General features: G+C 41.2%; 3 protein-coding genes across 3 annotated transcripts; all 3 read right to left on the bottom strand.

Annotated features, from left to right (window-relative positions):
• Positions 1-837: 837 nt before the first annotated feature.
• LOC139297943 (prostamide/prostaglandin F synthase-like) lies at positions 838-4675 on the bottom strand. Its single transcript, XM_070920755.1, has 7 exons — positions 4567-4675; positions 3259-3326; positions 3034-3161; positions 2815-2929; positions 1509-1631; positions 1278-1415; positions 838-993 (listed from the first exon to the last, which is right to left on the bottom strand). Exons 1-7 carry the CDS (start codon positions 4673-4675, stop codon positions 886-888), a joined length of 789 nt encoding a protein of 262 aa, XP_070776856.1. The 3' UTR covers positions 838-885.
• A 901-nt stretch (positions 4676-5576) lies between these two features.
• Positions 5577-11578, bottom strand: txlnbb (taxilin beta b). Its single transcript, XM_070920169.1, has 10 exons — positions 11522-11578; positions 9380-9629; positions 8899-8990; positions 8627-8797; positions 7424-7618; positions 6997-7116; positions 6813-6887; positions 6627-6719; positions 6293-6388; positions 5577-6133 (listed from the first exon to the last, which is right to left on the bottom strand). The coding sequence occupies exons 2-10, from the start codon at positions 9612-9614 to the stop codon at positions 5642-5644; spliced, it is 1569 nt and encodes a 522-aa protein (XP_070776270.1). The 5' UTR covers positions 9615-9629; positions 11522-11578; the 3' UTR covers positions 5577-5641.
• Positions 11579-14673: 3095 nt separating this feature from the next.
• On the bottom strand, positions 14674-22015 carry hivep2b (HIVEP zinc finger 2b). Its single transcript, XM_070920363.1, has 6 exons — positions 18140-22015; positions 17443-17600; positions 17123-17298; positions 16582-16680; positions 15708-16495; positions 14674-15093 (listed from the first exon to the last, which is right to left on the bottom strand). Exons 1-6 carry the CDS (start codon positions 22013-22015, stop codon positions 14674-14676), a joined length of 5517 nt encoding a protein of 1838 aa, XP_070776464.1.
• Positions 22016-23276: the final 1261 nt, after the last annotated feature.

Below are 23276 nucleotides of genomic sequence, written 5' to 3'. Positions count from 1 at the left end.
CATAAAAATGTCCTTGTGGATTAAAAGCTCTATCTTATCTGACCTCAAGAGCTGCAGGGGTTAGTCAGTTAATTGATTAGTTGACAGAAAATTAATCAGCAACTACTTTGGTAATTTATTAATCATTTTGTAAGAAAAAATTACAAAATTGTCTACAATTGTAAACTGAATATCTCGTCACCTTGGAGTGATGTGCATTTTTCACTATTTTATCTACTTATAGTATATTAGTGCAGTGCAATATTGATTTTGTCATATTAATGTGTGCTGTTGGGATAGGACGAAAGATCTTGGTGGACAAAATAATAGGAACACCTGCAAAGATAACCCAGTGCAACAACAGCACAATCTGCAGTCTCCACGCCTTTATGAGCTATACAAAGTTAAGATGAGTTGTAGGGGTTTTCCATTGGATTGCATTAAATTGTTGTCTGTTCCTATTGTTTTGTCCACCCCTTCTATATGTGGCAGTGAAGCAAGAACATAAGAGGAAGCTGGATGGTCACACATTATACCACACTGACCTAAACTGTCCACAGTGTAAACCAATGAGAAATAATTGACAGTGAAATTACAGTATAAACCTATAGCCAGGAACCATAGGACCATGCTCTACATCATACATCAAGAGATTCATGTTTTTAATTAGATTTTCTTTACAAAGTGAGCTCAATCAATTTTATTATAGACTTGTTTAATTGTACAGTGACATTTTATTGGACATATCATGTACATACCTTGTAATGTGTTGCTTAAAGCTGATTGTCACAATATTGATCAGTTTACAGCTTGGCCTGGCAATCACTCTGGTAGTTTATCAGCTGACATCCCCTGTTTCTGTTCTCTTTTAATTAACCTGTGTCGTACATTAAGGAGTTGCAAACTTCACTGTGCAGATAAAATGTCCTCCACTGACGGTCTGTCTATGGGACTCTGGCAGCAGTGAGAGAACAGCACCCTCCCATGTTCGTCCAAAACAAAGTCGCCTCCCAGCTGAAAAATACAAAGGATACAAAATAAACCAAAAGTATATATGAACCTTAATAAACTTTCTGTGTAGATGTAAAAACTAAAATGATCATGGGAAACATTTAACAAACAAAATTGTTTTAAAAAAAACAATTGGTGATTAGAGAATTTCATGAGCTGCCCATTGTTGTTATTTGTTGGTTAAAGTTTCACTGGAGAATAGGGACTTCAGATGCCTTACACAAGGGCACATCAAGTTCTGCTGCTGCCGTCTCAAACGTCTGCACTTGAAGCGAGCATAATTTTACCTGAAACATGTCGTCTTGAATCGATGGAAGCCCTCTTGGAAACTCCATATCGTCCACCACATATTCAGCATAGAGCAGCATGTTGCTGAAGTTTAGTACTTTCTTCAGAGACGCTCCCAGGCCGAATGCAGCGTATATCTGCAACACCCAAGAGTTAACTGCTAGTTTTAAGTATATATAAAGTATGAAGTGTGCATTCTTTATTATTGTCGCCTGGCATTGACCTCTGACCTTTCTATCAGGATCCAACAGCATGTCGTAGTGACAGCCAGTCTCCTGCAGCCAGTGTGAAGCTCCCTCCTGACATCCAAATGAAATGACCACCACTTCAATTAAGTTTGCATCCAGGGAACTCTGAAAAACAATGTCATATACAGAGACAAAATGTGATATGTGACATGTTGTATTTAAAAACTGAGATAAAAGATGATAATTAGGAATAATAATAGATCCAATCTAGATTCATAGATGTGATGGCAACCTTAAATAGTCATATCTAGGAGAGAACATGCAAGGTTTAAAATGAGAATTATAACTTCAAAAAGCCATGCCAAATATTGCATTGCGATTTTTCTAAAATCAACTGTTTGAAGTTGATTTTAGAGATTGACTGTGCCTCCCTCTGAGAATAACTCTGCACTATTGACTTGGTCAGATTAATTTGCTGCTAAGTTTTCTGGCAGCCGGAGGAGGAGCGTGACTGGATGCTCTCCAGTTTTTGCTCTGTGATTATGCTGAACTCTAAACTCAGAAATTATTGAATCAGAATTGATGCAATCATGAACATACAGCACGCAACAGAACATTGCATTAACTTCCAAACATATAACCAGAAGATAATGCTCCAAACTGCATATTAAATCCTTACATTTCTGACAGTCATGAACATTTCATTAAGGAGAAAAAGAAATAAAAACAGAAAATAAACCAAATAATGTGCACATCATCATGTTTTAACTGCTTATAAACATAATTACAGACATGGTCATTGTACTGTATATTCAAGCAACCATATATTAATACATGTTCAGTCACACGGACTATATTCAAAAATTGTTTCTTATCCTGGATGAGATTTGTACCAATTTGAACCCAGTATAGGAAAAGGAACTTTTATCAATTTTATAAACATAATGAACATCTGAACTCAATACAGTAGAAACCGTGTAGGCGGTAGGCAGTGGGTGTTTTATTCAACAACTTTTTTTTTTTTTAAATTTCAGAACATTTATTTATATTATGTATTTAAATCTAAAATAACTGCTTCTATGCAAAGTCATTTGTGGCATGAAAGTAAAACTCACATTGTAGTACAGCAGCATTATAGAGGATTAAACGTCTGTTTTTGAATGCTGAGAACAAACATGAATTCTATTATTTATTTTACCATATGTTCATAAGATATTGTGTAATGGAACCTTTCATATATTGTCACTGACAGAGACATGATGTTGCCTTAAAATCTATCTTGTAATACTTTGTATTTTGCAGTCTATTGTAGTATCTGTCATAACATTAACTTTCCAGTGTTCTGTACCTGATTCTTCTCCAGATCTTTAAGATGGAGACGGCAGAGTAGACAGGAGAACTGACGGATTAACACCAGCAGGGTCTTTTTACCTTTCCCAAGATATTTCTCTAGTGTCACTGTCCTGTAAAACACACAGAAACCGATGATAGATAATGTAATATATAAACTAGTACAGTGTTTAATTTCTTAACAAGTCACGTGTTGAAGGAAATGCATCAAACTTGCTCTTCGGTTCTGGCATCGATGAGAAATGTATCTGGTGAAATACATTTTGACTGATGGTCCCCATCCAGTATTTCAGCACTCAGTTGTAACTCATCATCCAAACGCTGCAGAAAGGCATCCCACTGCACCTGTGTTACATCAGTCACAGTCTGTAAAAAACTAAATGCTTAGACAATGGCACTGATAAGAATGTTTTTGAAAGTATTTGTTATTTCAGTAACTCACTTCTAGTTCCAGAAAGTCCTGCACAGCGTCCCGTAAAGCAGCACAGCTGGATAAGTCATACAAGAAAGCTTTTGTTTGAAACGATTGTTTCAGTTTTTAGGGACTGTGAGTTATCTTCTGAATGAAATGAATGAATGCATAGGGAGGTTTACTATTTACTGTTGCACAATCAGGAGTTTCTCAACAGATTTTTACTATGTCAGGGTGTCCGCTACGATAGTATTGGAGGCGTGAGTGAGTCTGGATCCTCTCTAGTTTTTGCCATTGTAATTCAGAGAGTAAAATGTATAGAAATATATTTTCATCTCATTTGTCATTCATCATTTCCTCACTTTGTAATTTTGTTTGGAAGTTTTGGGTGCAAATGCTCGGAGACAGTGGGACTTGCTTCATTAAAAAGAAAACATATTTTCTTTACTCTAACTTGGGCTGCAACTAACTATTACTTTCGTTATCGATTAATCTGCCTATTGTTTTTTCAATTAACTGAGTAATCGTTTGGTATATAAAAGGCCTGAAAATGATGAAAAACGCCCATTACAATTTCCTAAAGCTGATGTCTTTACAGAGCTTGTTGTGTCTGATCAACAGTCCAAAACCAAAACAAAATTATTGATTTACTATCACAGAAAAACAGCAATTATCACAAGTATGAAGTTTATTTGGCATTTCTGATTGAAAAAATATTTGAAAAAACTATTTTGAAAATTAATTGATTTTCAAAATAGTAGCCAATTCATCGTCTGTTGATGAACTAATGAATTAATAGACTAATTGTTTAAACTCTAGCACTTACTGATTGTTTTTTCTCCATACGTCCTCTGCCTCTTTTTTCCTCTTAACTGAGAAACTGTGAAATTAGAAAGAATAGAAGTAAACAACTTTGCATGTCTTAGAGTGCAAAGCTGAATATGTGGTTCCATGAAGCTCATAGATCTATTTACTTTTTAGAAATATATTTTTACAGTAGCTGTAAAATGATTTAAAAGCTTTTATAGGCAGTTCATATATTGTGGGTACTGCTGATAACCTTCTGTACAAAGCTGCGCCAGCTTCAATCAGACCCAGCAGTGACTGTTTTCGCTCCATGCAGATTTTCAGCCTGATGAATTCCTGGTAAGAGCCTTTGTGAGATAAAGTAAATGAAGTTAGTGTGTAACAGTCCATTTCGGCTCATTCTTTGAGTCTAATGATTGACAGGCCCCCACTCATGGTACAACCATAAATCGCCTGCCAACTGCAGAACACGGCGTCTGCAGCATGTCTATTTTTATGTGCACTTGTCTGGCCGCACAAAATGCTGCCTACCTTCCCTGCTCTCCTTCTCGGCGAGGTCCAGCAGAGCTTTTCCATTTTCAACAAAAGCTGTGAGAGCTTTCACATAAGAGACTGCAGTCCGGTCTGCTCTTTTAGCCATTTCCTGTTTGAATGTGATGCTGTAATAGTTTCATAAGATATGCAACTTCTTATCAGTGCACCGGAGTGACACAGTCTCTGCTTTCTCTCCAAGTCCACTCTGGTCGAACGGGAAAACAAGACTTGCTGTTGCACTGGGTTTAAAGGGGCACTCCACTGATTTCACACATGAAGATCGGTTTACTAGTCATGAGGAGTACTACTCAGCTTGTGAGAATGGTTGTATAATGTTTTATGTGACTCTGGAGCGAGCTTCGTCAGAAGATTACTCGGGTGACTTCACTTGAGTTATCTCAGATTGGAGACAACACATTTATTACAGACCGCCTATGTTAAAAACTGGGGGTGTCAAGTTTGAAAGAAGGGCTGTTACCAGACGGGATGGGAGGGTTTAAGAAGAAGATATTGGTTGTGTTGTGGGAAATGTAGGATCTAGTCTTTTTGGAGGTTGACCCATCTTTTGCTGCTTCAATTTTTCTCCTGTGAGTCCCTCAGCCTTTTCGAAATGCAATACTAAATGAACCTGCGCCTCGGGAGTCGTAGTTAACTTATTACATTATCTCTTTATGTACACAGTCTTGTACCTTTGTATCAAAGAACCAGATATTTTCTATTATGCAGATCTAAGCCGTGGAAGTGAGTCACACAACGCTGCATATGGAGAAAATGAATGGGAATTTTACAGCCATTATGGGGGCGGCCGAAATAGCTCTCTCCACTTCACAGCTCTAAAGGTCTGTATGGAGGAAATAAGGAAAGGGCATCAAAATGTTCTTTACCTCTTGTTCTGTGTGTTAGAAAAGGCATAAAACTGCTTAGCGGTAAGCCTGTTGCCAGGTGCTAAAATGAATGTTCTCTTAAATCTTAACATATCAGGATCAGACACGGAACACAAAGCCAGCATTTTTCTTTTTATTGCTATGAATCTCACATGACACCAGATATCTTTTTGACAGTAGTTGCAGCATTAATCAACTGACTCCATTTCCAAATCTTTCTGTTCTTGGTATCCATCCTCCGCCACTTCCTGGAGGTTGCTCTCCTCTATGTGGCTCTTCTCTGGCTCCTGGACGCCCTCAGAGAGTCCTTGTGATTGGCTAATGACTGTTTCTGTGGGTACAACGTGAGAGATTGTGAAAGAACTGGCTATCTCCTTCAGACGGGCCTGCTCAGTCTTCAGTTTAGCCAGTTCCTTGGTCAGTGGAGTTTCTGTGGGGGCAGCAGCAGCAGGGGCTGCAGTACTCTGGACGGGGTGATCATCTTTAGGGACTTGAGGGGTCTCCAGCACCTCGGGGCCCTCCTTCTCCGTTGGCTCAGTAGTGTTGCTGTCTGGCTGACTTCCAGCTCCCTGCACCTTCTCATAAAGACTCTTCCTCTCCTCTTGCAAAGCCCTGCACAGATTCTCAAGCTTCTGGTTCTTGATGGTGACAAGCTCAAACTCCTTTTCCTTTATTGCTTTCTGTAAAATATTAAAATGCATGGAACATGTTGGTTAAAATGGGGACAAGTGGGGTTGTCTTTTCTAATAAAAAGATGCCGTCTGGTGTGTCTTACATTCATGGCAAACAACCAGATCCTTGATTTGGGCTATAAATGACTGAAGAAAAATGTTTCTTACATCTGCCACCATGTCAAGGAGACTCTTGTTGCAGCCATCAAAGCGAGTCTTCCATGACTGACACTCTTTGTCCAGCTTTTTCATTTTCTTGGCCATCTACACCACAAAAACAAAAAGAAATCACGTTAAATAGTATGCAATCAAAGCCACTTCTAAAAATAGCTGCCACAATAGAGTGTAGGATTATACAGGTTGTCAGATTTGTGGTAGTTTAAATCTCATGGGATTTTTGACTCTTATTCATGTTTTCATCATATTTTTATTTGCAGATAAACTAAATAATATAACAAATATCATGAAGCTGACTTCAAACATTGTGTGAAACCGTTCTTACTTTGTCCATGTCCTGTTTGAAGCTGCTGTAGACACTGTTACTCTTTGATACCGAGCCTTGGAATTCATCAAACTTCTTGGAGTACATGTCGAGCTGAGGAGAAACAGTGAGAAAAACATTATACATGCCTCTAGATAGGTAGGAAAAACAAACCTTTTTTTTACCCATGATGCCCTGTTACTGTACCTGGGTCTTCAAATCGACTTCTTGCTCCTTCATGGCCTTCACTTTCAATTTATACTCTGCCGCCTGTTTTAGTAGCTGTGGAATATTAAAATGTTCCATGAAAATGAGCATTAGGGGGATTAGAATATCATTGTTATTCAATTGCTTGTAGCACTCTGATACAAATCTGATACACAAAACGTACAAGCTCTTTTTCCAGCTTGTGCTTCTCCTCGGCTTCCTTCAGTAGCATGTTTGCCTGCTTGAGTTTGGTTTCCAGCAGCTTTTCTTTCAGGTCTCTGTGTTTGAAGACCTTTTCCAGGTTCTGGAAGACATTCATGTGAATTTATGAGTCATTTTCACACAGAGTGCTGTTTCATTTCTTGCTCAGGGAGCTTTGGCAACATAAAACTGAAATACTGTAACTAATAAATGTAAGACTTGGGTGAAATGTGCAAATAATTCACGTGTTTGAAACTGGCACCGAGGCCCAGATGTGTGAGGTTTTATATAACTACAGTTCAGGTCGTGTCAGGAAGGTTTGCATGTAGATTGAGGTTTACAAAATCACTTTTGAACTATGTGTGACTGTTTTGAACCTGTGTGTGCTCAGTATGTGGCAGGATCAATACCGCCTCTCGCTGGTCATATTGCGTAATGAGCCCCTTCAGTTTCTCTGCCAGGGCGCTGTTCTCCTGGCACAGCTTGGTGTTGCGGTTGCTGTGTTCCTCGATTTGGACTTGAATCTCAGTCAGTGTCCCCTGGAAATGGGTGGTGATCTCTTTCCTCTTCAGGTCGTCCTCTCTGCACCTCTGCAGGGTCTCTTCCTGCATTTCAGGGATGCACAGTTAGCAATTAGCACAGTGACACAGAGCTAGGGGAATCTTTAGCTTGTCCTCTGATTTTACACAACAACCAGGTGTCTATGCAACAGTGACATCTGTAAAGTTAATTTAGTAAAACATCAGCTCTGGTTATACCCACTGTTTCTTTCCCACCTACAACTGAACATCCTGTTTTGTCGTTCCACATCTCCAGATTCACAGCTAATTAGCTACTGATCCAATAGGCAGCCATACTGGGAGCTAAGAGTTAAGTCAAAACTGACAGCCACAAATTATTATTTTCATCATCGATGAATAATCTGCTCGTTTTTTCAATAAAATGTCAGAAAATAGTGAAAAATGCCTTCTACAATTTCCAAAAGCCAAGATGATGTATTCAAGTTGCTTATTTTGCCCAACTAACCAAAATATACTCAGTTTACTGTCACATTAGACAAAGAAAAGCAGGAACTCATCACAGTTGAGAAGCTATAATCAGATAATGTTTAGCATTTTTGCTAGAAGAGTCACTTAAATGATGATTTGATGATCAAAATAGTTGAATAACTTTTTCTCAATCGGCTAATTGATTAATCAACTCATTGATTCAGCTAGTTATTCTTGTAAATGTTATAGAAGTCAGTATAAAGTGCACTTCATGTTTTGAAGAAACAGCATTTCCCCCTGTATCTTTGTAAACTATAGGAGCTCCCCGAGAATTAGAAATTAATTGTGCTGGTTTGAACAACACTCATGCTTCACAACATGAGTTGTGGCAGTTTAAGAGGTCAAATCCTGAAGCTTTGACATAACGGTTGATCTTTGATGCCAGCTGATGTCACCTCCTGCAGAGCACAACAAATGGTTACAACACCCGGCACCAAAAATTGACAAACAGCAAATGGCAAGTAGCTCAGATTAGAGACCATGGTTTGTTTAGTTATTCTTAAATGATACTACCTATAATTCCACTACTACATGAAGAGCGAAAAACAACAGTAGCCAAAGTACCTTTAAGGTCTTGTTGTGCCTCTGCAGCTCTCGGCAGAGTCCCTCCAGTTTACTGCGAGCCAGCACGGCCCGGCTGTGCTCGCTCTGCAGCTGGTCCTTCTCCTTCATCACTTGGAGCAGCTTCTTCTGCAGAACCTTCAGCTGCTTCTGATCACTCCGATGCTCCTCCAGCTGCAGAAGTATACAGAAAAATCCCCCACATACCCATAAAGATAAAGATACATGCCACTTCTTCTTTTTCTCTTTCCAATTTTCTATCTTCATCCACTCACCAGCTCAGCGTGCTTCTTGATGATGGCTTCCAGTTTCTGTTCTGGAGTGTTCAGTTTGTTCAAACTTTGCATCAGCAGCATGGCTTCCTTCCCTGAACAGCCACAGAGAATTTCACACAAGTTAAACATCACACGTCAGTCAAAGCAGGCTTCATTTATTTTAATTACCCCAGAGCACGAGGTTAATCAGATTTATCGCACACTGATATGTAAATATAAAGTTATTCATCAGAGAAATTATTTTGGTATGCGTGCCCGGGAATACAGTGAAAAATCATATTGGCACCAGAGTCAACTGAGGCCAACTATAAAAGGCATGTGGAAATACTATTTTACCTGCTCGTCTGTTGCAGATGGATGCACTTACACGCATTACAGCTCTGCTTACACACCTATCACTTTCAGTACAACTTGGACTTTTGCTAACTGAGCAGAATGAAACCCACCTCAGCTAAAATCAATAAAACAAAAAACAAAACACCTAGATTTTTGAGCATCTTCTTCTCCAGTTTCTGGTCCTTGCGGGTGTCTGCCTCTTTGACGGCTGTGACCTCCTCTGTGTCCTCTGGCTCAGCGGGAATCTCGGCAGCCTGGTAGGTGCTAATGATGTCCTCCAGCTGCTGGGCCAGGTCCTCTGTCAGGTCAATGTGCCGACCCTCGGCTGGCGACGCCTCCGGACCCATGGGTGCAGGGCTGCTCTCCTGACAAGCCTCCATTATTCTGAGCTAGTACTGAGAGGGAAACAGTTGGTTTCTGTAATGAACCTGAGGAATGATAGTGATATTCATCTCATCCTGGTGTTGTTATCCAAAGGATTAGTCTCTTATGATAAACTCTGACCTGTTTTCACAGGTGAACTCGATTTTGTGAGTTCATTTAGCAGAAAGAGGACGAAAGACAGATAACTTTTCACTGCTCCACTGTCAATCCTCCGGACTGATTGTCTGTATGAATGTTAATATGAAAACGGCCGAGTCCAACCAAACAGTGTCTCATCAAATCAATGCCTTCTCCAAAGTGGTTGCTAATGTGTCTTAGTTACTTCATCATTGCTCTTTGAAGGCTTTGAATAATGCTTAACTCAATAAACTTCTGTTTAAATGAAGGTAGATTTACTAAGTTCAGGCTATATTGCCGTATAAAAAGCTTTGCAACAGGCCTTTTTCACAGCGGACATTTTGACTTGTCACACAGGTGTTACTAATAACAGTAACGATGGCTCTATTCTATTTAAGTGTCCCAGTAAAACATGACAGTGAGCCATGCACAATACCAGGACCCTGAAACTGAAGCAGCTAAATGGAATTCAGCCATCATTAATTACATTTTTTACACCTGTGCTTTTCCTACTGTAACCGTGAAGAAGACCTATATAGCTAGACTGATAAATCGATATTAGCCTTTTGCACATTAGAGCTGCAGCAATTAGTTGATTAATCACTTAGTCGAAAGGCGGATAATTAATCACCAACTATTATGATTGAATCCTTTTAGTCATTTTTCAAGCAAAAATGCAAAACATTTGCTGGTTCCAGCTTCTGAGATGTGAGAATATACTGCTTTTCTATGTGATATATGACAGTAAACTGAGTATCTTTGTGTATTTTTCACTATTTTCTGACAATTTATAGACCAAACGATTAATCGATAATTAAAATGTTGTTTAATCACCACTCACTCCCTTAGCAGGTACCACCGTTATGCCTTTGAGCAAGGCATCAAAAACAGCTGTATATTCTTTACTGAAGGGCTCAGTGAGAAACATTAGATTAGCCTTTTTAAATAATTGTAGCTGCTACAGACACAGAGTATTTCCTTGGTCTTGACAGCATATTGTGCTTTACTCTTAAGACATGCAAATTCAGGAGAATGTCCCCTTTTTTGACTAAGAAGTGATTCAGCCCCAGTCAATTAAAGTGATAACAAAGCTTATTAGTGTACCGCAGTGATTGAAATTAAGTTACACAGTGCCTTAGTGCCTGTTTGTCTTGTGTTGTAGAGGCGCACAGCCGGAGCCTGTTTACGTGCATAAAATTAGTGCAGCCTTCACACTGCCTGTGCTTTGACAAGCAGAGCACATGGCACCTGTTCCAGACCCCACAGGCTATTTTAGGAACTTCTTAATATGGGCAAGTTATTTATTTATTTCTAATCCACTCTTATTGATGTCAATGTCAGTGGTTGTGCATACAAAAGCTGCATTTCAAATAAAAGAAATATCGGTATTACATAAGTGACCCCATCTACATTCAATATTTTTAAAGGAGGCAGCTATCCAAATGGAAATTCAACTAAAAATATATGACTGTAGGAAAAGGCATTAGTGATTTCTTCACTGTCCAAGGAAACAACAGTGGTCGTGCACAATCAGAGAAATGAATTAAAAAGAGAAGCCTTGTCTCTCTTAAATAAAATGAATCTCTCTCCACTCTGTTAACATGTGACACAGGCAAGTCTCAACTGATTTAACTCTTCATCAAATTCAAACAAACAGTTATTAGTACCTTTTAAGAATAAGAAGAGGTTTGGAAACCATCCCAAGCACAGAATTTAAGATTATTTTTAGGTTATTTAAGTGTAAATGTCGCTGAAGAAACAGGGTAACGAGCAAACAGGGTCTTACCAGGACCAAGGGCCAGAGAGGGAAAAGGAAGAGTGTCGAAGGGCTTGGACAGGCTGCCACCACAGATACAACAGCTGTGATAAGACCACCTCAAAATAAACCAGAGGAGCACGGCTCACACTGAGCAGAGAGAGGGAGGACAGAGGTACTGTATGTCTCTGTCTCTGTTCAGGACACCCCACTTACAAAAACAACCCATAGTCCTCCTTTGATTGTAATTTAAGCAGGAATTTACCTCAGAGTGTGACATACAGTAGCTAGAGTACAATCAAATGCTTCATCATTTAAAGGTTTTTCTTTTAAGATCTTCAGCAGCCATTTTATGTGATGCCTCTGCTGCTTTAAACCAATGCAGTACTAATTTTATTTTAAGCTGGGATGCTGTTAACAGCCATATAATTATTCTAACAAATGGGCCTGACAGGCCTAGTCACTGAGCAGGAGAGAAAAAAATGAACTGTCTCTCTGATTGGCCAGAATTAGAACAGACCTCCACCCCAACCCAGAGAAGATAATGTGCTCTAAGATCACAGCCATTTCCTCGCTTAATATATGCAGTATTTACTCACAGTGCAGTACACTGTATGTTTTGCTGATACACAGTGGAGGTTTGCTGAATTTGACGCAACCTTAAAATGGTTGAATATTATCCACAAGTTGAGAACTATTTTTGGAAGCATTCATTTATTTTTCTTGTTCCAGGTTACGACTGCAGTAATGATTTTTCACCATAGGATGTCACTGGTAGGAGTCTCTCCAATGTTTTTTTTTTTTCCCACACTCCCCCTCGAGATAAAATGTGAATGATTTCATCTGAAAACCCTTCCTTGTGTGCTCTAATTTGAACAAACCGTGAGTTATGCAGGAGGAAAGGTATGGTAGCCATTTTGAATAAAAGTTAAAAGCATGAAATAAGCTGCAACACACATCATTGGGTTAGAAGTATATTCTTTTAAAACAATTTTGAATTTAATCTGAAAAAGTAGAGCACCAAACAATAAAGTCCCCATAGCATAAAAGAGGCACTCCGTCCTGACTAACCAGTTTTGATGCAAATAGCTAAACAACGGATTGGCTACTGAGGTTTTTTCCCTCAAAAAATCTTAGCGGAGAGGTAAAATGATTTGTCCTCTGTGTGTTTTACAGGGAATTTCATAGACATGAGAGGCACAATGCAGTTCAGTTAATATGAATACACAATAAAAACAAAACACAAACACAATCTGAATACATACTGTATGCCAAAGCAAATAGAAGCCTTCACTTTCCCTTCACATTTTATGAGCATTCTGTACCGTTATCACGACAAATAAAATTACATAACCATGAAATCAAAGCTACATACATTTTCAGAAAGGGAAACAAAATTAAAGCAGTGCACCTTTAAAAATTCTTTTATGTAAACATGAGTGAACAAAGTGTTTTGTGATTTTGAAATCCATTCTCCAACTGGTAACATAACCACTTGAAGATGTGAATACACTCTTTTTTTTTTAAAAAAGATGAGACACACGGTGTTAGCGATCAACACTGTGCTATTTTCGCCCTCATTAAACCTTCATTACGTCAGCTGCAGACATTTTACCTCTTAAAGAGATATAAACAATCCGCATAAAAAGTTTTCAGAATTCAACACTGCAAAAATAGTTTAAATCATAAAAATACACGTATATATACAGAGAAGAAGTAATGCATTTGGTGAATGATTACTTACATTTTGAGCTGAAGCACAGTAATAGTCAACCAACTCACGCTGTTAACATCATTACTTTAGTATTACTTACAGTAAGATTTATCCAGTTACACGTGAAATGCAAGAAAACACACTATTGACTGATCATCATAGCCCCTTGAATCTGTGTGCAACATGTTTTACAAAATGAGAAATGTGAAAATACGACTGGAATGTTTCAAAACCACAAGAGAACATAACATGTTTTACTCCCCCATTTTCACTGACCAAGTCAGTTAAACATCAAAGATGAAAGGATGAAAGTGCATCGTTAAAACTCATAAAATGCTTATGGTCATCTGTATAAGAGAGAAAAAAAAGCTGTTTAATCATAGCAAAGACATGAGATCAAAAGCAATGCCAGCGTGGCTCACTGCATAACTGCATCACTGCTGCATAAGTACAGATATACCATATAAATAGTAGTCAAATATTTACCAGTATCAATAAGTGCTCACGTTCTAATATATAAATACATCTTACAGTATTCATAATTACATATTAACTTCCTCTATTTTGTGCAATAGCAAATCCCATGCATTTTTACCAAGATAAAAACCACAACATTAAGAAAAATGCAACATAAGAAACATTTTTTAAGATTGTTTCACATAAATCAAGCTGCATCCGTGTGTCAGAAGAACATACGGAACAAAAAAGAAAAAGCTTTCCTTTGAGCGAACGCTCTGACAGCGCAGACACTTCTGAATAAAAGTACCTTGACATATTTCCTTATTCAACAACAACCTTCTGATAACAAAATGATGAAAAGCAAAATAAAGGCACAGACCCTTGCCGCTTGATCAGAAGCACCAAACTGCACAAGAAGCGTCTACTTAAAATTTGGTCAGACTGTTTCATAATACACACACTTTTTCCCCTTATAAATAGTCTTTATTTACTGCACTACTGCATCACACCTTGATATGATTACATTAAACAACAGTCTATTTTCAAAGTACACATACAGTAAAATACACTGTTTGTATGCATCTAAGAAGGAGTATATGTTAAGGACATTTGTACAGAATCCATAAATATAATTTATGTGCAATTGTACGCAAACTACTATGTCAAACAAAGGCATATTAGCATAATATCTTTCCATATTGCACCTGCACCCAATAATGATTCTCCACCTTGCAAGATATCCTGCTGCTCGTCCAATCATTTCAAAGAGTCTCTAACAAGCACATCAGACAGGGTGGGTTTCTTCTTCACTGTGAAGGTTTGAGCTCCACTCAGATTTTAAAGGAGCTGTCTGGAATATGTGCAAGACCAGAGGAGGAAGTGTTATTATATTGCCTCTAATGGGATAAAGATGAGGTTATGTGCCTAAAGGGCTGAGGACGACAAGGTTGCAGGTGTAGCAAGGGGGCCTCTGTTCCTGAATCAAATCAAGGAGACAGAAACAGGGATTTCAATGAGGGTCTTCTGTAGTAATCTTCAACGAGGCGATGGCTTTCAAGCAGGTCTGGACGTACTCCTCTTGTCTGCTTTCCCTGACGCCGGGGTCGAGGTTTTTCTCCTGAGCGGCCTGATGGGATGACAGCTGGTTCTGGCCTCTGATGTCCTCTCCTTCCGTCTCAAGCCCATGGACAGATCCCTCCCTGCTGCTGCAACGCTGGCCCTCACTGCTCTGGGGGCTTGGTGCCGAGGAGGGGGTGACATCAGTGCTGGAGGAAGGCGGGGAGTGTAACATCTGGAGCCCTCCGACAGGAACGACGGGGAGCAAACTGTGGGCCTGCTGCTGGGAGTGAAGAGGGAGGTGGCTGAGGATGTTCTGGTGATGAGAACTGCCAGCACCAGGCAAACTGGCAGCCAAACTGCTCCTTTGATCCTGAAACGACATGTTGGCAGCGTTAGAAGCAGTTTCAGCATTGCCAAGATAATTTCTCATGTGAAAATATATTACAGTTAGCAAAAATGCAGAATTGTGAGAAACACAGCATTAAGTAAAAAACAGCACTTGGAGAACACATACCCCACCACGACTGCACAACCCTTTAAACGATAAGACTAAGGCAACACATACTTTGTACTAAGATAAATTCATTGTTGGTTTTGGTCTTTTGATTAAAAAATATAGACTATCATCAGGCTTATCCTTTAAAATGTGTCATTGATATAAATAAAATGTTTAGAATACTTTCATTTGGATCCACATGTGCATCAACATATGTCTATCAAAGAAAATACCACATAGTGATAGACAATCATAGATCATTTTTCCAGTCAGGAAAGTGTAACAGTCCACAAACAAATATCAAAAAATTCTGAATCACTTGAAAAACCTACTCACTTGTTCCTTTGACCATGACCTAACTTTCCACCAAATATCATCCAAATTTGTTTGCAGGTTTTTGAGATACCTTGCTAATTGACAAACAGTACTAAAACCCTATTTGGCAGAGGTATAGTTGATGTGAATGCAAAGCGCATCATGCTACATACCATTTCCATTTCAAAGGCTCCTTGTTGTTGAGCCATCTCCATCTTTGCCTGGTGTCTGGTTTTATCACCGCTGCCTTTGTGTTGGTGCGAGCCTCTGCGTGGTGAAACCGCCCTCAGTACAATTCTCTGCCGGCCTCTGATTGAGGATTCTCGCTTTCCAGCCAGCTCTGTTCCAGGAGACATCGGTCGTTCGATTGAGACCGGAGAGAGGTGCTGAATGGGTGTGAAGCTGGGCGAACCAGGCCTCAGCGGAGAGGTATCCCATCTGGGAGAGGAGCGACCTCGCGGGGAGAGTTCTCGCCTCGGGGAGGGGTAACGCAGGCGCGAAGGGGAGGGTTCCCTGATGGGAGACTCCCAACCAGGAGAGAGCAGACAAGAAGAGTAGGGGTCAAATAGGAAGCTGGCCTGGTCTGGAGACAGCATGGTCAGAGAGTCTTCATCCATGGACTTCTCTCTCTGGTCTGTTGCAAGCACAGGTCGATGGTCCGAGCCTGTCCCTCTACCAGAGGTCTGTTGGCGGACATCTGCATCGGGCAGAGAGGTGAGGGAATAGCCATGGATAGCGGCGGTGGCTGTGACTGACAGAGACGTAACACCACACGGCTGAGGACTCGTGCTTCTTGAACGCAACTTTGGCGTGGAGTCACCCTCATATTCGTCGTCCTCATCATCCTCTTCGTCAATTTCATCCACTTCTTCGTCCATGCCATCAGAGTCGTCGGCGTCTGAGAACTGGTGTTTGGTTGTGACCACGGCCTCTGTCTTGGACTCTTGTTGGATGTCGTCCACTTTAAAAGACAAACGCGTCAGTTTAGTTGGATTTATTCTGCTACAATTCACACGTGCAAGAATATTACATATGTCAGTATCTTACAATGTTCCTGTATCTCCGTCTCATCCATCGTCACTGACACTCCCAGTTCAAGACATTTCTTCATGTGTGCCTTTGACTTCATATGTTTAGTCAGGTTTCCTGTAAAATGATAAAACAAGTACTGAGTAAGGTTTTTTTTGGTATTACATTTTTCACTGAAAAATACCAGCATTTGTTCTTAAAAGAGCAGATTTGTTTACCCAAACTGTGTACTCGCACATCCCCACAGTCTTAAGTTTTCCTACGACAAGACTACACTGATCAGTTCTAAGAGAGCCACGTCCAGCTCAGAAAGTTGCAACTGAGCTGCTGATTTTGCACTGTAGTACCTCTGAATAGCAGCAAAAACTACAGAGTGGTTTCTGCTGCTGCTGCAAATGGTATTTTTAACATCTGATGTGCTCACAGGTTTTTGTGTTATTCTTTTCACACATTTTTAATAATCTACATAAACACTGATAGACTGTAAAAAGGGAGTCTTGTGTCTCATCTATAAAGCCAGTCTTTTTCATTCTAGTCTCTAAGCCTAAATAATGCTCACCTTTAGTTTTAAAAGCAAAGTTGCAGACCCTGCAGATGTACGGTCTCACGTCTGTATGGGTCCTGATGTGTTTCTTCAGCATGCTCGGCTTCTTACAGCGAATACCACACTCCTCACAAATGTATTTCCCCCGACCTCGGCCTCGGACATACACATAGTCTTCATTGGACTTGTACCTGAAAGATAGATACAGTCTTCTCATGAAGAAATACATAAAACAGTTCTGAATAGATAGTGTCTGCAGTAACATCCTAATATAGCTGCAGTACTTGCTGTCAGCAGAAATGACAAGTGTTATGATAACTAATATCTTGACTGACCCTCCCTCGAAGATCTTAATGCGTGTTGGCACTGTTTGAGTTGTGGAAGCCTCCCTCTCTTTCCACTCCTCCTTGGTAGTTTTCACTCTGCAGCTTATGTCTTTCACCTTCTTCCCGTAGGTGATGTCCACCTCTTTGGGCTCCGGTTTCCTCTGCAGCTGAATCAGATGAACAAACATTTTGTTAACATCCATTTTAAGTGGACACCATATCGACAAAGTAACGTGATGCCTCCAATATTGTATGTCACACATGGCGTTATACAGCATGTTTTGCAAACATGAATTATGATGCTGCTGGGGGGGAAAAAACCCAGTACAGGTAAGTACAGGATTTTTGTCTCATATACATATTATCAGCCTAAACCAATGCAATGGAGAACATCATCACATTGCCAAGACATATTTACTTTAATATCATTTTGGTGTCTAGTATTTTCACTGCCAAGACACCTTTTTTTTGCAAATGGTAAATGCAGAGCAAGCGAGGAATCAAAGCTTATAACATCAGCAGCAAGAAAACTATTTCCAGAGATTTGCCAACAACAAAGTGGCTGAACCGTCTGCCAAAATATTTGACAGTTATTGCATAAATAAATAGGGCTTTACTCTAAAGGTCCAGAACAAATATTCTTTTTTGATTGTTTAAGGCAGTAATATGCTTTGGAAACAAAGCAGAGATGGAATCATTTTCTCACCTGTTCCATGGTCTGCCTCCACAGGATGAGGGATGAAACCAGTTTCCCAGTGCCAGGCTGACACATGGCGGCCACAGTGTATATCACCTTGTCACCCCTCTGTTTGGACCGCAGTAGAGCCAGAACAGCACTGGTACTCAGTTCAAGAGGGTTTGGGTTGTGGGAACTCACACACCAGGTGGCATACACAGAGGAGAAGGGGGCGCTGCTGTGAGAGCAGCTCGGCTTGGTGTAGTTGAGATAACACCAGCTCACACCTGTCGTCGTGCGAAGACTTGGAAACTGAGATAACCGTCTTGAATGCTCTGTGTCTGAGATCAGGTCTTGACTGGTAACCAGCTGTGCCACCATATCCATCTGCACTCGTTTCTCCATGCCAACTTCTTTCACTTCGCTGGCTGATATCATGGAGTAGGGAGGTGAGCTGGTTTCCAGGGAGCTACTTTCCATAGCTGACTCAAGTCTGTGGTCAGTGACCTCTGTCACTTTCTGCTGAAGTGTGATAAATGTACTCCTACGTGAGTCATCCTGAGCATGAGGTGTGGATGCACCCTGCATCTCTGACCTGTGCCCCTTCTCTTCACTCAAATTACATTTTCCCAACTCCACAGCACTCAGCTCCTCTACTATCTGCCCAAACATTCTTTCCTCTTTCACACGTTTTTGCTGCTTGACCTCCATGAAAAGGTCCAGGCTGCTGGCAGGGGATAGCATCCGTTTGTTTGCACCACCACTGGAGGCGTTAGTGGTTGAGATAGTTCTGGAGGTCAGAGAGAGGGGGATGCCTGTCTTGAGCTTAGCTGATGACAAATCAAGGGCTTCAACATTGAGGATGTGCATTGAAGGTGGTCTGGTATAAGATAATACATTATGAGAATCAAGATTTCCAGACAAACGTGAAGTTTGATTCTGAGAAGTGGACGTAGTGGAGCTAACACTGTCATACTGATTGTCAAAGATCTGTGATACTGAAGTGTATGTGATACTGCCAAAGGATGGCACATGAGTCTGTATTCTTACAGGAACTAACAGGCTCGGATGTGACAGCTGGGGAAATGTATTCCCGGTGGAAAATATTGGCAAAGTCTGCGGCAGAACAGCAACTGCTGTGATTGGAGGGGAGGTGCTGCTGAGGTACTGAGGAAACACTTGTGATGGGACTTGTGTTGCCTCAGTGTCCATATTCAGTGACTCCTGTCGCACCAAGTTTCCCCTCCTTCTCTCTCTCACAGCCGAGTGGCCAGCACTGATGTCCACGTGTCTAACTTTGGATGTTGGAGAAAGACTGCCATAGTCAAATGATATGCTGCGTACCTCTGGGAACTCCTTGCGCAAGTTACACGGCGCCTGCTCTGAGGAGGAGCGTCTCATTTCATGTTGTTGACGCTGGTTGAGCACAGAGAGGGAGTGCCCACTCCCTGGCACAGCTAAGAGCTCTAGTGGTTTGCCAAATTCATCCTGCCTGGCTGGAGAGACTGACTTCAAGCTCTCCTCTCTGTCAAAGGAGAAGGTGGAGCTATAAGATAAGTTGCTGTCTTGGCTCGGGCTGCGGGAGAGACTGGTGCAGGCAGACTCGAAACTAGATTCCCCAGAGGAGTGCTCGATATCAGCTAAGCGTAGCCTTTTCTTCTTTGGAGGGAGCTTTTCTGGAGGGAATTGTGCTAAAGTTTCACTCCTTTGAGGCCACTGAAACTCCTCCACGTGCTTCTCTGGCTCCTTCACCTGCACCTCTGGTGCTTTTTCTGGACTGTCAGGCTCTACTGTGACCCTAATTTCTGGGACTTGTATGTTGGGCTGCCGCACAAGTTTGGGGCCCATTTGAAATGATTGCCTCAGCCTACTATCACTCCTTTCCATCTCATATGATTCACTTGCCTCCATAGCTTGAAATGAAGAAATACTCTCCTGTCTCTGCCCATGATACTTGTATGGTTCTGACTGTTCAGAGTGAGGCCTGTTTATTGAGTTTGTGTGCTGGATAACAGAAATTACATTCCCTAAAGTTTTTCGACCAGACATTTCAAGGCTCACTGATATGTCCATGTCACACCTGTCCATCTGTGTTAGCATACTTGAAGAATGTCCCTTTCCTAATGACATAATGCACGCTGCAGCCTGTTTTGAGTCATAGTCCTTGCTTGGATCAAACATTTCTTCACACTGTTCATGGTGGCTCTCATATTGAACTGGCAAATCTTCCTCCTCCCTCTTCTCTTTCCGACGCTTCCGTGTTGCCAGTTCCATTGCATGTCGCTGATGGCTCATATTAGATGCCATAGAGGGGTAATTTTCCATTTCCAATCCTGAGGGTGAAATGCCACTCTCGTTCATCTTTCCATGGCTGTCGGTGTCTGCGTGGCCATCATGTGCCGAGAGTTCGAAAGCAGCTTGCCGCCTGAGTCTCCTCATGCCCCCGGTGCTTGTTCTCTCATCAAATGAGTGGCTGCCTCTGAGGGCTTGAGGCATAGTCAGACACACTGCTGAGGATGTTGGCATTGAGTTGCTTCTGATCAGAGGCCCCACATCAGAGCCAGCGTCTAACAGGGGTTCTTTTACCTCTTCCCTCATGAATGACTTTGTGTTTATTTTGATTGACTCAACTGTGTCTTTTTCTTGGGTGAAAACACGGGAGACACCTTTCTCTGAGCGTCTCCCAGTATATTCACTGTCTGTGCTACAAGCCACAAAAGCTGCTGTCTGTTTAGGGCTTGGCCTATAACACTTCCCGAACATAATTTCTTGATAGGACTTTGCGTTAGTGTTCGGTGGACCAGTCTGGTGCTCGGTACTCTCGGAGCGCGAGAAGTAGCCAGAGTCTGTGCTGCCCTTGCTAGACTGACTTGGGAGGGACAGATTGTGGTCAGAGTCGCTGCTTCTTTTTTCAGACAGCCGAAGTGCAAGCCGCTGTTTGATCGTGCAAGATTGAATTGCACGGCTAGCCTCGGCGGCAGCAGGAGGTGCATTGATTTCTTGGGGCTGGGATGAACCATCCTGAGCTGACATCGACGTGGCTCCCTTTTTCTGAGCAATGAGATTTAGTACTTTTACAGCAGTGTTATCTGATCCCTCCGCTGGAGAGTCCAGCAGCAGCAGCGGGTCGTTAAGAGTGTCCTCGTCCGTGTCCGTGCTTTGCTCAGCATCAGAGAATAACTCTCCTTCCCCTTCAAAAGACCCCTGGTCTGTGTTGGCATTGTAAGAACCAAGTTCTGAGAGTGGCACTGTTCCCGCTTTGACCAAGTGAGCATGGGACTTTCGGTGTTTGTATAAATTACTCTTGGTTTTGAAGGAGAACCCGCAGGGGACACATGGATAGGGCCGTTCCCCGGTGTGTGAGCGAATATGTTTCTTAAGCACGCTGGGTTTGGCACATGCCCTTCCGCAATAATCACAAACATACTTCCCAGGCTTTTGTGGTTTCTGTTCCACCTTACACACAGTCTCTGACTGCTGATCCATCCCTGAATGGGAGCACTGTTGTTGGACTTCAGGTGAACTGGTGGACTTCCTATGAGATGCGGGTCCTGGGGACTGTGCTGAAACTAAGTAGCCTACAGCTTTCTGTCTGCCAATGGGAAACTGTTTTGTGGACTGTGGTGGATATGAAGACACCTCATAGTCTTGATGGCTTGTGGACTGGGTTTGGGAGTGCTGATCTTCTAGTTGCAGTGATTTCCCTGAGTCAGACATTTCCTTGAAGCCACATGTGTCTCTGCTCTGACCTTCTTGCAGTTGTTGGTGCCACCTCTTTCCTTCCAATTCAACTGATGGACTCCTTTTAGTCGGCGCTGCCTCTGAGGTGCATTTTTTCTGTGCAACATTTCTGTCCTGACCCTCAGTGGAGCTTTTCACCCCTGCAGTAGTTTCAAGTGACTCCATGAAATCCAATGTCACTTTCTTTGGGATCACTTTTCAAGGACACTATCTGTTATGTAACTGTAGTGATATTAACATACATGTGAATTGACTGCGGGGAAGGGTCATCTGAAAGAAATCAGACAGAATTGACTATTAGACAACTCAAATATGGATGTATGAATAACAATAATCTAAACAAGGACCCCATAAAGATCTACAAGAGAGTTATCAAGACAAAAACATTTTGAAGAAAGTTCACTATCAACATTAAATTCCACAGTTAAATCTCAGTTCAGATCCTCTCCTTCAGAGCGAGAGCTAATCAAGTCTGTTTCCCAAAAGTCTCTTAATAAAATTGGAGTATAAAATTCATAATGAGCTCCATCACAGCAGGAATGGAAAAAAAACTTTTCTCTTTACCAGCCTCGAAAAAAACAAAAAAAGGTACCTCATATCAACCCTGGCAGATGCCCCACATTTGCTGAAGCCCTGTGAAGGTGCATAGATGTGTGTAGGTATTTAAGGCACATGCTTTTATTGTAATATAGGTATCATGAATGATCGTATATGTATATTTTGTGTGTCTATCTGCTGAATAGGAATAGGCACCATCTCCTTTCAACAAGCTTTAACAATCTCTAAATTAACTCCTTTTCCTTAATGTGAAATGTCACGTTATAATATTTACTCTTTAAGTGCAAATACCTGTATATAAGTTAATGAATGGTCGTTAAATAACGTTGCTTTTTGCAGGGGAACCATGGGGAGGACAACTTTCATTAATATATTCAAAACTTTTATTAACTTATGTAGAAAAACTATAACTAAAAGCTTAGCTGTGGAATATCCACAATATAACACCCAGGTCCTTTCTTCATTCTATTTCCCAGATTTAATTTTTCAATTCTAATTGTTCAGTTTTTGTCAACATTGTAGGCTATTACAAACAAATCTAAACTTCAATGGAGGTTTGCCCGCCAAAACAATGAAAATGATATACCCAAATAAAGAGGGAAGAATGGGGGACATAATGTCAGAAAAACCAACGCCAGGATCACATCATATCATGTTCAGGTTCCTCGCCTCTCGTGGGATTCACGGCCTTTAACCAGTGTGTTTCTAGTGCCGTCACCTCCACACTGAGCTGCACGGGACCACATACTGTCCTGTACATAAACATACTGGACTCATCTGCAGCCCCGTGGTTTAAGTGAATTGCTTTTGCCACTACACTTTCGTCTCATACCATGGGGATGGGTCTCTGAGGGCACGTCATTTCCAT

This window comes from Enoplosus armatus, chromosome 15, assembly GCF_043641665.1.
Source record: "Enoplosus armatus isolate fEnoArm2 chromosome 15, fEnoArm2.hap1, whole genome shotgun sequence".
Taxonomy (NCBI): Eukaryota; Metazoa; Chordata; class Actinopteri; order Centrarchiformes; family Enoplosidae; genus Enoplosus; species Enoplosus armatus.
Note: the sequence above shows the minus strand (reverse complement) of the source record. Positions and strands in the feature narration are given on the sequence as shown.